The 16,207-nt window shown below is 43.0% G+C and overlaps 1 protein-coding gene and 2 non-coding genes across 3 annotated transcripts; all 3 read left to right on the top strand.

Annotated features, from left to right (window-relative positions):
* Nucleotides 1-38: 38 nt before the first annotated feature.
* On the top strand, nucleotides 39-4,047 carry rpl18a (ribosomal protein L18a). The gene is made up of 5 exons (XM_058624676.1): nucleotides 39-199; nucleotides 1,426-1,605; nucleotides 1,691-1,820; nucleotides 3,532-3,641; nucleotides 3,899-4,047. Exons 1-5 carry the CDS (start codon nucleotides 182-184, stop codon nucleotides 3,989-3,991), a joined length of 531 nt encoding a protein of 176 aa, XP_058480659.1. The 5' UTR covers nucleotides 39-181; the 3' UTR covers nucleotides 3,992-4,047.
* Nucleotides 1,217-1,350, top strand: LOC131457367 (small nucleolar RNA SNORA68). The gene has a single exon (XR_009240014.1). It is a non-coding gene; the product is annotated as a small nucleolar RNA SNORA68 (small nucleolar RNA).
* Nucleotides 2,768-2,901, top strand: LOC131457369 (small nucleolar RNA SNORA68). Its single transcript, XR_009240016.1, has one exon. It is a non-coding gene; the product is annotated as a small nucleolar RNA SNORA68 (small nucleolar RNA).
* Nucleotides 4,048-16,207: the final 12,160 nt, after the last annotated feature.

The raw sequence follows: 16,207 nt of genomic DNA, 5'->3' as shown, positions 1-16,207 counted from the left end.
TTTTATTTTTTATTTTGTAGACTTCTCACGAGGCAAGGCACTGAACTCCAGCCAATCACAGGCAGGCTGAGGGCGGGACTTCCTTCATCCGTTGACGTTGGTCCCGCCCTCCGCGCTCTTGACATGCGCAGATTCCGCTCTACATCTTCCTCTTTTACTGTGGCGGTGAGCGAGAGACACCATGAAGGCGTCCGGCACAGTACGTAAAAACTTTTATTTAACGGTACCCGGCTGCTTTACTCGACCGGAGTGAGCCGATGTAGTGAAATAAGGTTATAATCTCCACATATATGCCTTTGTATGTAAAAATTTGTCGCACCGAAGCGACATTTTAAAGCGTTTTCTCTCCGGTGCTTGCGCGGCTACAACATGGCGGCCGCAGTACCATGTGGACGCCGCGGCTCGAGACTGGGTGGCGTTAAAGTGCCGTTGTCAGTGTCTATTAATGAGGTTTTACGTAGTAAAATACATTGAACTGTATTTAAATGTACATTTTCACTTTAAATCTAGAGACTAGAGTCGGTATTCGTGCTAAACACGTAGCATGGATGGACGTTTGTGTTTGTGTGGCTAGCATTAGCAGCCAACGTGTAGGTTTTATCACGAAAATTACACAAATTAACACAAATTTTACTCATCAATGTGGTTCATATATATCCAGTCTCAAGTTTAGAGTTAATATAATAAACTAAACGTCTCTTTTATTAAAGGGGGTACCAAAAATATGTATATCAATAGGTTTAACGGCCTAATAGAGAATAAGTTAAATACGTGGACTGATTTGTTAACAATTCATTTGGTCAATCAATATAATTTAACACTGAAGCTGGAACCCTCCATCTATTTTGAATAATTGAAAATGCACTGTCACCTTTATTGATAACATTTAATGCTTCTGAAAAAAAAGACTTGGGATGCAATCATTTCTAGTGGAAAAAACGCAATTAACTGTAGTTCGAGTAGTTTATTATATGGTTCAGTCCTAGATTAAACCCTGGTAATGAACAATACTTTATATAATCGGATTTAACACTCTAAATTAAGCTAAAAATAAAATTAGGAAGCAGATAAAGTGCAGCTCTTTAAATAAGTTCTAAAACATTTCAAAATGAAAGTTCTGTTTAAAACATAATTTACTTGCCGTTTATAATAATGAAATAGACTGGAATAGAAATGACTACACTTGTGTAAATAATTTTTTCATCAGGTGTGTGTATTTGCAGCCAAACCCAAAGATCACGTCTTCTCTCAGTGGTGTGATTTTGTCTGGTTTGCAGACATTGACCTGATCCTTGTCGCCTTTCTCTGACGCTGCAGTGTCTTTGAAAGTGAATTCAAGGACCAACAGACGCGACAGTGAACACATCGTCGTGTTGAATGTGATTAACGTTTCCTAACTTGACTTCATTTATTGTCCCGCCGCAGCTTCGGGAGTATAAAGTCATTGGGCGTCTGCTGCCCTCTGCGAAGAACCCCACCCCCCCTCTGTACCGCATGAGGATCTTCGCCCCGAACCACATCGTGGCCAAGTCCAGATTCTGGTACTTTGTCTCTCAGCTGAGGAAGATGAAGAAGGCATCCGGAGAGACGGTCTACTGTGGCCTGGTACGTGTCGTGGCCTCTGTTGAAAGGAAGACAAACGTGATGAAACTTGTTTGGTTAAATGTCTCTTGTCCTCGTGTCGCTCCAGGTCCACGAGAAAACTCCACTGAAGGTGAAGAACTTCGGTATCTGGCTGCGTTACGACTCCCGCAGTGGAACCCACAATATGTACAGGGAGTACAGAGACCTGACCACGTCTGGAGCGGTCACTCAGTGCTGTGAGTGTCTACACACAAACACACACAAACCTGTGTAGCCCTTAGCCACACTGAAACACAACTTACCCTACGTAAGCTTTTTCTTTATATAAAAGTTTCCCGTAAGCCCACTGTAAACGCTGTGTACAAACGGTTTAAAAATGATGCTTTATTATAACCAGTATTACAATGTAAACAATCACAGAAACTGATACGGAACAACCAATTAAAGAAAACACATTATCTTAAAACAAATAGACCAAACATACTTAAACACAAAAGGATAGAGGGGATTATGACAGGATTTTCGGCCAAAGTCATGTATTGTCTACACAAAGGTTAGGGTGGCGTTTTGAGGTTTTATTTGACTCCGAAACCCTTTTGTGAAGTTAAACTGTTTCATTAATCAAAATAAAGTGATTTCTATTTTCATATGGTATTTTTGTTCCTGTGACCGACCAGCAGCTACATGTTTATGGTTTTTTTATCCATAAAGAGAGATTTTATATCAAAGCTGTCATTTCATTCTGACTTTAAGCCCCATTGATCGTCTGTCTTGGCCTTTTTATGGCTTTTATTTTGAAGTTCCCTAACAGGGCTACAGCTATTTTCCTATTTGGTTCACCTGGTAGTTATTTATTTCTCGCGTAAGCGAATGGTTTCGTCCATGAAATGCCAGAAAATGTTAATTGGTTTTGTCCACAAACCAAAATGATTCAGTTTTATGGAGTTCTTTTGTCAAAGTTGGTGCAAAGAATCCAGAAAGTATTGACATTTAAGTGAAGGGACAGCATCTAACTCTCTTCCTCATCTAAAGATGCATGGTTTTATTATTAACAGCTGTTTGTATCAGTAAAAAGTAATTTCACCTTTTATATTTCTACACAGACTGTTAACCTGTGAGAAACTACAGCTAAAATTCAGCTCATTTAAAACCATTAAATACACTTTCAGACAGGTTGTCTGTATTTGCAGCCAAACCCAAAGATCACGTCTTCTCTCAGTGGTGTGATTTTGTCTGGTTTGCAGACATTGACCTGATCCTTGTCGCCTTTCTCTGACGCTGCAGTGTCTTTGAAAGTGAATTCAAGGACCAACAGATGTTTCCTAACATAGCTTTTATCCTCCCGCTGCGGCTTTGGGAGTATAATCGGAATCGTTTGTACATTTGCACATACAAGGAGTTTGACCTGTTTTGGTTTTTGAAATTAGAAACCTAAGATGTAAAACATTTATACAGAATCGCAAACACCAGGTATTTACATGAGGTGCAGTGGGTTTGAAATTTGAAAGATGCTTGTGTTTAAACATATAAAACATAAAGAATATAACGTAAAATCACAGCCTACATGTTATTGAAGTTTTTTTAAAGTCCAGGCTCGGGCCCAGATACTAGACCAGTACAGGCCACTGATTTATATACGGTATAAAGTTCACGATTGTTGCAGCTCTATAAACGTCAGTTAAACATACAGAAGCTTTTTTCTGCAGTTAGTGGATTTTTTTTATAAAACTAGAGCTGCAACTAATTATCTTCATAATCGATTAATCTGTCGATTTTTACAATTAAGGAAGTTATCGTTTGGTCCATAAAATGTCAAAACGTTAAAGCCGAAACAATCAAATCTTGTTTTAACCACGAAAAAGCTTTAAATCGATCTGTTTTTTTGTGGGGTTTTTTTAACTCCTGATGTTTGAACCAGTAAAAACTTGTGTTTTCCTTTGATTTCAGATCGTGATATGGGAGCTCGCCATCGTGCTCGCGCCCACTCCATCCAGATCATGAAGGTTCAAGTCATCGCTGCTAACAAGTGTCGCAGACCGGCCATCAAGCAGTTCCACGTGAGTCTCGTCTTTTTGTTTGCACGTTACCACGACGATGCGGCGAGTCTCTCTCTGGACTGTCACGCTTTTGTCAGCTCCGGTTTCATAACTCGCCAAAAACAAAGCCAGATTCCTCTTCCAGTTTTTCAGCCTCCATCTTTAAACCTGGCGGTTAAGAACTGGCAACATGATTTTTAAATGTTTATTTAAAAAAAAAAAAAGAATGATTTATATTGGAGGGTCCTCTGACATCACTTCCTGTTTCCTCCCTCCAGGATTCCAAGATCAAGTTCCCCCTGCCTCACCGGGTCCTGCGTCGCCAGCACAAACCACGTTTCACCACGAAGAGACCCAACACTTTCTTCTAAAGCTGGTTTTACAGTCTGTGCGAGAAACAATAAAGATTCTTTTCAAGATGAGAAAATGTCGCCCTGACTTATTTTCACTGACAAACGTTGGCAAGAAAAACAAATCCGAAAGAATGACTTCAACAGGCAAGTAACGTTTTTTTAAACCACTTGCTCTCCCACACCAAAGTCCATAGAGAAAATCAGTGATTTTAGCTCGTGGGGACACAGGAGCTGCTGGTCTTCTGCTGCCTCGTGTGGTCACTTTGAGCCACTGATGTAAATCTGGACAAAGAATTTCAAACACCAAAGTCACTAAATGACACATTTGAACTTAAGTAATGTAAGCAGCAGTGGATCGACAATCACTGGTTTTCTCTATGGGGTTTGGTGTGGGAGAGGGAGTGGTTTACAAACTTCAGTTTCCTGTTGATAGTCTGTGAAATAAACGTGTGAACGTATAGCTTAAAGGATGCATATGTTTATTTGAGGATTGATAATATTTAGTATTTACATGTGTATATCAGATTAATCTCAAATCTAATGTGTGAATTAGGTGAAACAAGTGTCACTATTGTACCATGATAAATTAAATCAAATGCATATGTTGTGTAGACATGAGGAGCTCTAAAGGCTAAAATGTGTTTTTAAAGTCAATTCTTGCTAAATCAATCAAATTTTTGTTGATAAAAACGACTCGTATGATTTAGTGTTTTTTGGTTCATAACGGTAAAATGAAGCGAGGCTCACAATTATACAAAAGACAATACAATAGAAAATAAAAACTTAAAAAATACATAAATAAGTCCAAATACCTTCATCTTGGATATAATGTGGCATAAATATTTATAGTACATTCTAAATTTAAGTTTAATTCAAAATAACAAAAAACTTGCCACATCAAATAAAACAGTTTTTTTTAGAAGTTGCTGCTGCACCATGTGTCCACACGGTGGCAGTGTTGACTAAGGCATGACTGAATCAGGCGTTGAGCACCCTCAGTCAGAGGTACAGCACTGTCCGTGAACACACCACAGAGAGGGCGACACCTGGTGGCACCTTACCTGTAATTAAAGTCACTTTGTAAAGCACTCACTCTCCCACACCAAAGTCCATAGAGAAAATCAGTGATTTTAACATCACAGCATACAGGAGTTGTTGATCCACACATCACATGTGTTATTTTATAAATTCCGGGGTTTCAAATCCTTCATTCAGGTTTATGTCAGTGACACAACGTGACCACACGAGGCCTATGTTTGCATCCATGAGTTGGAAATGTGACTTCCAACTACAACTGGAACGCAGAATAAGTGTGTGAAAAACGAGCATTAGCAGGCTATAGCCCACGAACCCCGCCCACTCTTGTCAGCTCTTTCGCCGCCAAAGCTCCACCCCCAAAACACTGTGAGCACGGTTTTTTGTTTTTTGTGCTTTTTTTTAACTTTAGGAGCTCTCAGCTCCGAGTTCCGATGTAAATGGAATGTGGTATGTCTTTCCGACTAGGAAACCCAACTTCCAACCACAAATTGAACACGCCAGAAGCTGCATGAATGATTATGGAATGCAACATAACGGCCGCTAACTCGCTGTTAGCGGCTGACTAACTGCGCCGCGTGCATCAAAGTTTTATTAAACCAATCATTTATTAGACGCTGTGTGTTTTTGCTGCCGCTTTTCAGTGGAAGCTCATTAGGACGCGATGTGGGCTCGTTACGCAGCGACGTGCTGGGACCCGGCCGCAGCGGCAGAGGTGGAGGTGCGGGCAGAGTTGAGTGGGCGGAGCCTGCGAGCAGGAGACGCAGTGGTGGGTGGCGGCGGGAGCGAGTCAGACCTCACTCAGCGATGGAAAACATTGAGTCACAAAGTCATAAACGTGTGTAAAATCATTACAGACACGAGAGTCCACGTCCAAAGCAAACAAGCAGAGAAATGATGATTCTGATGGTTAATTAAATTCTAATATACGGCCACTTCTTACCCCCCCCCCCCCCGTTTATTCGCGAGCCGCTCTTTAAAGAGCACTCCTGACAGGAAACTGGTTACAGAGTCAGAAATCAGTCGCACACAAAGACGCTCAGTGTGAACGCCGCGCATTTACTGTGGGAATTAAAGGACATGCTGAAGTGTTCTCAGGTTAGAGCCTCCCAGCGGAGCTCGCTCACTGTGAGACGCCCGTTAAATGGACCAGGCTGAGCTTCCTGTTTGAAAGTAGTGGGGATGAAAAGCTTTTAATGAGGTGCAGGTCTGCTAACGACCGTAACACGGTGAAACCGCACCAACACCGCCCTGACGTGGGTGAAAAAGACAAGCGAGACAGAAATAATAACGTCCCGGTGTGAGCAAATAAAGACATCATCGCTCTCCATGTCTTTGTGAGGACTGTTGGACATCTGTATGATCTGTCTGTGGACACCTGACAGTTTTCTTCTTTGGTGTTTTACAGCAGTTGACATCTGTGTGTGGACACAATTCCACAAAATTCCACATGTAGATCCACGTTTAAATGACCCAGGTTTATTCCAAGAGTCAAACTGTAAACTTTAAGCGTCATATTCTGGAATCAGTGAACAGCTGGTGAGTTGTTTTGGGATCAGAGTGAGACCTCCTGTCAGTGTGTCGCTCCTCTTTAGCCCTGACTGCAGCTCTGAGGCTTGACGCTGACCACAGTCTGGTCTCGATCTCTGCCAGGTTTACTGCTCTGTGGTCGGACGAGGCCGGGAGCTTCTGTGGCTCCTCGCTCTTCCAAGAATCTCCACGGTCAACGAGTGGCGAAGCCTCAAGCCACGAAACTCACAGGGCTTTAAAGGAGCGTCGGCGTGGGAGCAGCTGCAGGTGGAGGACGGCGAGTGGAGACGATGACCTGTCCTGAACACAGGGACAAGTGGTGGAGGCAGATCTGAGGTCTGAGCCTCTGCTGAAACCATCTGAGGTAAACAAGGGAATGAGTTTTCAGACACTCATTTAAATCCACGTAGACTGAGCAACATATCGCAAAACTCGACAAACTGAATATTTCGGACCCTTATACTGCCCCCTAGTGCTTTGCACAAGCATGGAAACAGCTGGAGGAGACATTATTCCAGACCTGTAGCATAACAGCAGCCTTCATCCTTACTCTGGAGAATGCTAATAAAGCACGTAAAAAATAAAAGAGATATTAAAGCGGAACACTGCAAATCTGGTTGCTTGTTTGGCCTTTTCCTCTGTGGAGCGCCCCCTACAGTTTCGGAGTTCATATTTTGGTGATGTCGCCATAAAAAACTCACCACTGACACTCCCATCTCCCGGCCATGTGCGTTTGTTTTCAACGGAGCCGGCGGACGCGAGCCGCGGCGCCATGTCCATGCCAGTCGGCAGCCGCTTCTCGCCATTCCAAAAGACGCTGGTTGGATGTTTACTCGTCTTCACTTCCCCCGACAACATTTTTTCTCCGCTTCTTTTTCACCGGCTCTGCCACGATAAACGTCTAAAATAATGCCATTGCTGCCTTGATCTTATAGATGGTACCCAAGACTTCGCAAGACCTCCTGGTTCTTAGGGTGGGACTCCGGGTCGGTGAACCTGATCTTGCGGTTTTCCACAAAGAGACAGTAGGGGGCCGTGGAGACGGCCCCCCAACCATCGTAATGACTCTGAAGCTGTTAAATTGGGGTAAAATCCTGCATAGTTCTGCTTTAAGGTTAGTTTGCATTGGAGTCTGGACCTGATATAAAGGGATCACTAGGTTGAGGGTTTGATTCTGCTGGTTCTGCTAGTCTACATATCGATGTGTCCTTGAGCAGCGTTAAGTTGTCTTCAAGACTAGAAATGTGGAATTCGTTGTTTGTGGATACCGGTCTTCTACGCTAGCTCTTGTACGTCAATAATCCACCTCTGCAGGCTTCCTGCCAAAATGGCGTCATTTCGGTTCCGAGTGTTGCATAATGGGAGTTGTGTGAAGTCAGCTAGCAAAGTTGTTCTTTTCCAGAGTAACACGCTGTTCCGTGACTTCAGGTTGACAGAACCAATCCCAGTGAAAGTCAGTGAATCATCGAGGAGAAGTGAACTGGGCCTTGACGAACACTTCAGTGTCTCATCGCGAATCACGTTGACTTTGATTAAACGCAACGTCTCAGAGCGGAGAGTCTCCAGGTCCGCTGACTCCCGGGCGTCTGCTGTCAGACACCGCGCTGCCTGTTAGCGTCAGGATGAACTGACGACTCCTCCTCCCCCGCCCTGATCCAGGTCCAGACGGCTTTCATCCACGATGAAACACGCTGTCGGCTCACGTCCACGCCACCGTGACGTTCGGCGACGTGGAGGAGGACTTTGAACTTTCCGTCTGTCGCAGCTGTTAGGACTGTCCTCGGGACAGAGACAGCGACGACATTTGACACGAGACAGAGAAAAAAAAAACCAACAACTCTGTTCACGGCGCCAGGAAAACCAGGAGAGTCAGGATGTGACTGCAGATTAAAGGTGCAGTGCGCAACATTAAGGAGGTTTATTGGCAGAAATTGTTTAAATGTTGACGTAAAAACACAAACTAATAACTGGATTTTTGAAGTAAATTTACTACAAAAACACCACGGCTTCCCTGTCGTCTTCCTCGGTTCCTCTTTGTTTGTCTTCAACATCCTTTCTCCAAAATAAAACCATGTGAACCGTGACTCTCTGACTTCATCTCCAAACTGTCCCACCTGCGCTGTCCCTCCAATATGCTCATTTAATCCTAATCCTGTCTGTCCTGGTCACTCCCAACAAGAATCTCCAGCTCCATCTCCTGTCTTTAGACCTTCCTGTCAAATTTTAAAGGTCTTTGTTAGGGTTAAGACTTAGTTTTAGGATTAGGGGTAGACACTTAGTTGTGATGGTTAAGGTAAGGGTAAGGGGCTAGGGAATGTCCAACCCATCCTGTCCGTCCAATATGCTCGTTTAATCCTAATCCTGTCCTTCCTGGTCATCCCGATGAGAATCTCTAGCCCCACGTCCTGTCTTTAGACAGTTCCTTTCAAATTTTAACATCATTTTCAATAACAATCATCGAATAAAATGGAAGTCAACGCAGCGTCCTGAGAAGAGAAAGCTTTGTTTACTTGGATGGAAACGAGCTCGTAGCTAAATCTGCTCCAAAGCATCCTCTCCCCCTGACTTAAGTAAACGTATTAAACTATAAACGTCATCGCGGTTAAAGTGAACGTGTCCAGATGTCGTGATGTTTGATCATCGTTTTCTCCACTTTTCTTGAATAAACTGCTCTTCATTAATGAATCCGCTGCTGGTTTTTCTTCTTCTTCTTCTTCGTTGGTGGCCTGGAAAACTTCACGTCTGCCGGACTCTTCAGACACGTCGTCGTCCTTGTTGTTGTTGTTGTTGTTGTTGGACAGAACCTCACCTGGACACGTCCCGCTCTGTGTCGCTAATCAACGCCGCGTTACGCGACAGGAAGTTGGCCCCTCGAGACTCAAACGTCAATCCATTAACGCACATTTGTGGAGATAATTGGGACGAATCATTCAATTAGCACATGTTTTTGGACGAAACAAGACTTTACAGGAGACGAAAGACAGAGGAGGACGAGAGGAAGACACAGCAACGCAGAGACAAACAACACAAACGGACAAAACATCTGTTTTTCGTCATCGAACTTGACGACAACTGGAAAATAAACAGGAAAATCTTTGTCATTTTGATCCTCTTCATTCCTTCTCCTGTAACTCGTCACACATTTTTGAAAAAACCCTGCAAATTATGCACCAAAATGTGCACTTTAATCAGATATCACATGCATTAACTCCTTAGCAAATGAAGTAACCATGGCGATTAAAATAGTGAAAAACTTGCATTTATGTTATTACACTTTAATGAAGAAATGTGGCTGAAATGTTGAATGGATCGCAAGATTTTTTTACTTTTTCTGCACCATGTTAGTATTATTACATATGTATTATGGTTTTTACAAAATCACTAAGATGCTAAGATGATTAAAATCAATTTCTATGACAACAGAAATAACTTCGCAGATTGATCCGCAGCGAGAAACAGACACATTTCTACATGAACATTTAAGTTTCACTGGTCTGTGAAGGCCACCGTAGTTTACTGACACACCTGCAAAAGGGGAGGAGTGAGTTCTACATTTGTTACCATCGGCAGTCTCACCACGAGATGTCACTAACCCCAAGAACTCGGATTTCCAACTCGGAAACTCGGAGAAACCGCACCAACCCGGACATGGGATCCCGGTTCCGACTTCTGAGTTCCGATGTAAATGGAACACAGCATTAATGTCACACATGTGATCAAAAATTCAAATGTATTTTCTCTTCTACTCTCAAAATCATTTTCTCTGACCTCCTTTGACCTTGACCCGTTTCTCGCCTCCAAAGCAGAAGCATTTTGACAAACTGTTGTTCTCCACATGTTCCTTACTCTTGAATTTTACATGATGAATGCTTTAAGTTGGACTGGCCCGTTAAGGCTCCACCTGTGAGAACCCCCGTCTCCAGACATTATATTCTTGGCCCCGAAGACGACGTCCACGCCTCAGACGAACATCTCAACACCTTCTCCTGGAGGCTGAAGGACCTGCAGACGCCTCTGGTTCCCGTCTCCGCTCATCGGACTCAGTGTTTGTGTGGACGCGAGGAGCAGCGAGACGCTCCGGTCTGTCCACCCTACTCTTCATCATCCTCTCACCACCAGAGGGAGACGAAGAGCAGATACCACAGACACTTTCCAGAACTCAGGTTTGTCCTGAGGTCAAACTCTGAGGTCCATGTTCTTACGCCAAGAATAGGATTTTATGACTTATATTATTCATATTCAGGACCAGTAGTCCTCATGGACACCAAAACCTGGTTCTGATGAGGGAGAACCTCACCTCTGAGAAACTGGCTAAGATTTTGAATTGTGGTTAAGGTTAGACATTAACTTGTTATGGATGAGACTTAGTTTAGTCTGTTTAAATGAATGGAAGTCAATACAGAGTCCTCAGAAGAATAGCTGTTCAAACCTATGTGTGTGTGTGTGATGTGGGCGGGGACTCCTGGTTTCCCTCCATTTTTGACACATTTTCTATATTAAGTTATCATTATATTTGTTAAGTTTAAACGTAAAAAAAACAACACAGGGTAACTTTGTAACATTTATGTAAAAGACAGAAACCTTTATTTTCATTCAAATAAATTGCTAATTTTCTCCAAGTTTCCCAAAATTATGTCAAATAAACGTGTTTTTATGTGAGTTTTCACTGCGTAAATAGTTTATTCACCTAAGTGAGCAGCAAGTGGCATGAAATTCAAAGTCTGTGTCACCACAGAGACAAACGGATAAAAACATTTGATGTCGTTGTTAATCACATTTAAGCCCTTTTTCAGAATTTTCTGCGTTTCAGTTTGTATTTATTCATATGGTTACACAGCTACAGAGTCCTCGGGATTATAAAGTTGAAGATCTGTGTTGGGTTTAATCTGGAGGAAATCTGACATTCTTGTGTCATGAACCAAAGAGAGATAAATGAGGTTGTTTATGGTATAAAAACAACGTTTTTTATTGTTATAAAACATCTTCAGACGGCTGTGATCCAGGATCCATAGAGTATCGTCAGCGTAGAGTGAGATTTCCTTTCTGTTTCTTACAGAACAAAGTGTCTTTTTAGACTTTTACGAGGCTGAAATGACACTGATTCAAATGTTATTGACGTTTAGTAATTGATTATTATTCGATTGATTATTGCAACATAAGAATGACAAAATCTTCCTAAAATAAAAGTTTAAACACTGGGACAAAAAGGATTAACACTGTCCTCAGTGTGACCTCTGCCGCCCCCCGGAGGACAAACATCAAAGGACGCCTGGCTGCGTCCTTATCTGTCTTAATCCCCATCATCATCATCATCATCATCATCATCACAGACTCCTCACTCATCTCCGTCCTCCGCGTCCCAGGAGGACACGTTCCAGAAGAGTCCGAGTCTGAGAGTCTGAGCCGCTCCCTGCGCCCAATCAAAACAAGGAAGAGAAGCTTTCAACACACACGGCTCCACACCCAGAGAGAGAAACCCGAGCTACACACGCACACACACAGACACACACACAGACACACACAGACACACACAGACACAAACACACACAGCAGCGGCGTCCTGGAGCCTGGAGGACGAGTGAACTCTGAGTGTCTACAGCTCCTCGGAGACAAAGTCTGTGATCAAACTGGTTCTAAAAATGTGTGGATCCTGCAAATTCATCCGTTCATCTGTTCATCCGTCCAAGATCGATACAAACATCACTGGCCAATAAACTGTGTTTGTACAGAAATGTTTTTTTGCCATTTACTCATTTGACTCTCATTAGTCTCACGTGTCAGTTTCACCCGTTCATTTTTTGTCTTTTGTGTCTTAATTCACCTGAACCTGAAGTTATTCACTTCTGTATTTTCATCCAAGTGAACGTTTATACCGGTTTTAATGACCTTTACGACTGTTGTAATAAATGTACATAGCTTTCACTTTAACCTTTGAGCTTGAGTGATGTAAATCTATCAGTTTGATCTGTGAGTCCAAGTGAACGTTTGTGACAAACTTTAAAGGTCTTTTTGTGCGTGACCCTGAGATATCACGGAATCCAGAGATTCAAAAATGTTCATAGTGACCTTGAACTTTGGAATTCCAGCTGCTTCACAAGATCAAGATTGAGTCCAAGTGAACGTATGAACCAGTTTTAATTAGCATTTACTACAGCTGTACTAAATGTATATACGGTAGTGTTTTTTGAGGCTTACTTTAACGTTAATCCTTTAAGCTTCAGCCAACAAAATCTATTCAGTTTAATCCGTGAGTCCAAGTGAACGTTTGTTCGGCCAATTTGCTTGTGATGCTGAAATAACGTAATCCAAACAACGTGACTCTGAGTCCATCAGTCATGAGTTCCTTCTCAAGGTCAAACAGGATTTTTTGTAAGGTCAAAGTTGACCTTGACCATTGAACGTCACCTTCATATTTCTAAGAGAGTCCAAGTGAACGTTTGCACCATGAGACGTAGATATGATGGTCCAAAGATTCAAACATGTTTGAGAGGTCATAGTGACCTTGAACTTTAACCTTGAACTGTGTAACTCTAATGGGTTCAACTGTGAGTCCAAGTGAACGTTTGTCGTGAATTACAAAGAGTTCACTGCAGGTGATCCTGAGATACTACATTTAATGTTGTGTGTGTGTGCATGTGTGTGTGTGTAGACAAAAATAAACTCATCAGCAGCATCATTTAAATTTAGAGAGGAACTAATCTGAGCCTGGCTTGTTTGGGGAGGGGACGTCTCTCAGCGCGCTTCACTAAAGGACGCCGTCTCTTATCGCGACATCACTTCCTGTGAAACCTCACGCAAACTTTCCCTCCTGGAAAGACGACAACGCACTAATTAATTAGAATGAGTGATCACGGCGTGACCTAACAATGGTGACCTTTGACCCCTGTGGTACGTGCCTCTCACCATGTTTCCTGCTGGGCGTGTGTCATTGAACGCCTCATTATCATCGTCAACAGTATAAATAGTCTCGTTATCTCCTCATCACTCAATCACATCAGTCTGTTTACGTGATGTCATCGCGACAGGAGCTATTCGTAGACTCACTTAGAGGACGACAGCGCCCCCCTCAGGTGACCAGGCTCACGGCAGGTTCAGTGGTTTGTGTGAGAGCAGAAACCAGGAAAAGTCCAAAGAATCCACTTTTATTAAAGACACAACAAATGAAGTCGGCGAGGGTTTTCCATGACGACGTCGCAGCAGCAGACGCACACACACGCACACACACACGCACACACACACACACGCACACACACTGAATCAGGAAATAAGAGACGTGAAAACACTGAAGCCACTGTAAATCTGACATTTTCATGCAGCTCACGCACTTTAAAGTGTGTTTGTGTGAGGTACCTGGCTCGTAGTCGGCACTCACCGCACTGTGAGCGCCCCCTACTGGCCTGAGACTCACCAAATAAAATCTACACAAGTTTAAATCTGAAGTATTTAAACCACTCACTCTCCCACACCAAAGTCCATAGAGAAAATCAGTGATTTTAGCTCACCGGGACACAGGAGCTGCTGGTCCACTGAACACTGAAATAAAACATATTCTTTAGATACCATAGACTTAAAGTGACGTAGATTTTAGATTTTAAAATGATTTTTAAGTGGTTAAAATCAGTTTTTGTGTGTGTGTGTGTGTGTGTCCACCACTGGTTCTCAGCAGCAGGGGGCGCCCACACGACCTCATACAAGCACACTTAATAAAACCCTGAACTACCCCTTTAAAGCAGCAGGAAAGCCCCTGCAGGTTAAACTGCTCATGACCTTTATTTTTCCTCCACGTCGTCTCGAAGGCGTTCGTTTTATTTTATTTTGAAAGACTGACGACGGCGTTTTCACCTCCTCCTCCTGCTGCGCCTCCTCCGGGTCACGTGACATCTTCATTTCTGGTGGAAAACACTCGGCGCTGTGCGAGCCGCGGGTTCCCACGGCGACCTCCTCCTCCTCCCCTCACCTCGACCTGTGGACGTGTTTGTTCAGACAGTCTGGGGTTTATTTTTAGGCTGCTGCGAGGTCAGAGGTCAGACGTAAACGCGCTGGACGTCCCCGCGGAGACGACACTTAATTATTCAGCTGTGTGTAATGTAAATACTGTACACGTGTGTTTCTCCACGGCGCCCTCCAGTGGACGCCGTTGGAGGACGTCTTCAAATCTTAGAAAACACTGAACTCAGCCACTTTATTAGGTACACCTGAGCCCAAAAACACAAACGTTACAACCAAGGTACGAAGACAACCTTCTCATTTGATTAATAAATAAGTCAAACTTTAATAAAATATCATTTTATACGATAAAGTCAAGGATTAAGACGAGAAAGGTTGAATGAAAAACGGGTTAAATATACAGTTAAATGAAACAGAAATATAATTAAAACAAAATTGGATTAAAACCAAAAAGGGATGTATGTAACGTCCTGTGCTGCCACCAGGTCTTCAGGAACTCTTCAGAGACCAGAACCAGGAGATCCGAGGGTTCTAGAAGGTTCACAGGGTGAAAGCAAGGTCACGTAAATACCGTGCAAAGAACATCGACCAATAAAAGATGATCTTAAAATCAGGAGCAAGAAGAGCACACGGCGTTCCGCCCTGACTCGTCCCGTGTACCTAATAAAGTGGCTGCAATCACAGCCAAACTCGTCACGTTCAAAGTCCCGATAAAGTGACCAAATAAGAGCATTTCAAAACGTCTGTTTTTAACAAATAACTCAACCGACGCGTCCTTATCATTTGTGTTAATATCTGTCAAGGTCAAAGGTCACAGTTTACACTTTTTAATGATAAAATAAAGTATTTTACGGGAAAAAGTCATCACTCCTGTCATCACATCCATCACCACACACACACATACATATACTGTATATGTGATAAATAGATACATGTGTGTGAATGTGACGTTTAATGTCTTTTCCATCGTCTCTGGCTTCGTATAAACGGAGCCGCGTTGTTTCCACGGCAGCAGCAGCAGCAGCAGCAGCAGAGAGGGGGAAACCCCCATCTGACCCCCCCAACCCCAACCAACCCCCTGTAATTTCACCAATTACTTTTCCATAACACTGAAACACTTATGTATGTGGTTAGAAAAACAATTTCCACATGAAACACTTGTTCATTCATAAGAGAGAGAGAGAGAGTGAGAGAGAGGGGGAGAGAGAGAGAGAGAGGGGGATCCCCCCGAGGACGTCATGAACCGTCACAGTTAAAGCTCCTGTCTGCGATTTTTTAAGCTTCAAGTTGATTTTTTCTTGTGTTGTTGATATCATGTGACACCCACACCAAACTCCATAGAGAAAATCAGCGATTTAAGCCCGTGTGGACACAGGAGCTGCTGGTCCTCTGCTGCCTCGTGTGGTCAGTTTGTGTCACTGAGGTAAATCCGAACAAAGATAATTCACAAAATAACACATTAGAACTTGGTGATGGAGGCAGCAGTGGATCGACCACTCCCTGTGTTGCTGTGATGTCAAATCGATGATTTTCTCTATGGACTTTGGTGTGGGAGAGTGAGTGGTTTACAAACTGCTGGAAAAGTTTGTGTAACAGTGAGATAAAGACGTGAAAATATGTGTCCTCCTTGTGTCCCCACGTGATGTTGATTTGTTGTGACGCGTCTGCTTTAAAGGGACAGTTCAGATATTATTTCAGTTTCCCACAGCGACTTCCTCCCGC

The sequence above is a fragment of the Solea solea genome, chromosome 3, assembly GCF_958295425.1.
Source record: "Solea solea chromosome 3, fSolSol10.1, whole genome shotgun sequence".
NCBI classification, from domain to species: domain Eukaryota; kingdom Metazoa; phylum Chordata; class Actinopteri; order Pleuronectiformes; family Soleidae; genus Solea; species Solea solea.
This window is presented reverse-complemented; position numbering and strand designations above follow the sequence as displayed.

Coding starts and splice junctions, on each gene's coding strand:
- rpl18a (XM_058624676.1), top strand. Junction 1,821..3,531: donor TGGAGCGGTCACTCAGTGCT/GTGAGTGTCTAC, acceptor CTTTGATTTCAG/ATCGTGATATGGGAGCTCGC. Junction 3,642..3,898: donor CGGCCATCAAGCAGTTCCAC/GTGAGTCTCGTC, acceptor TCCTCCCTCCAG/GATTCCAAGATCAAGTTCCC.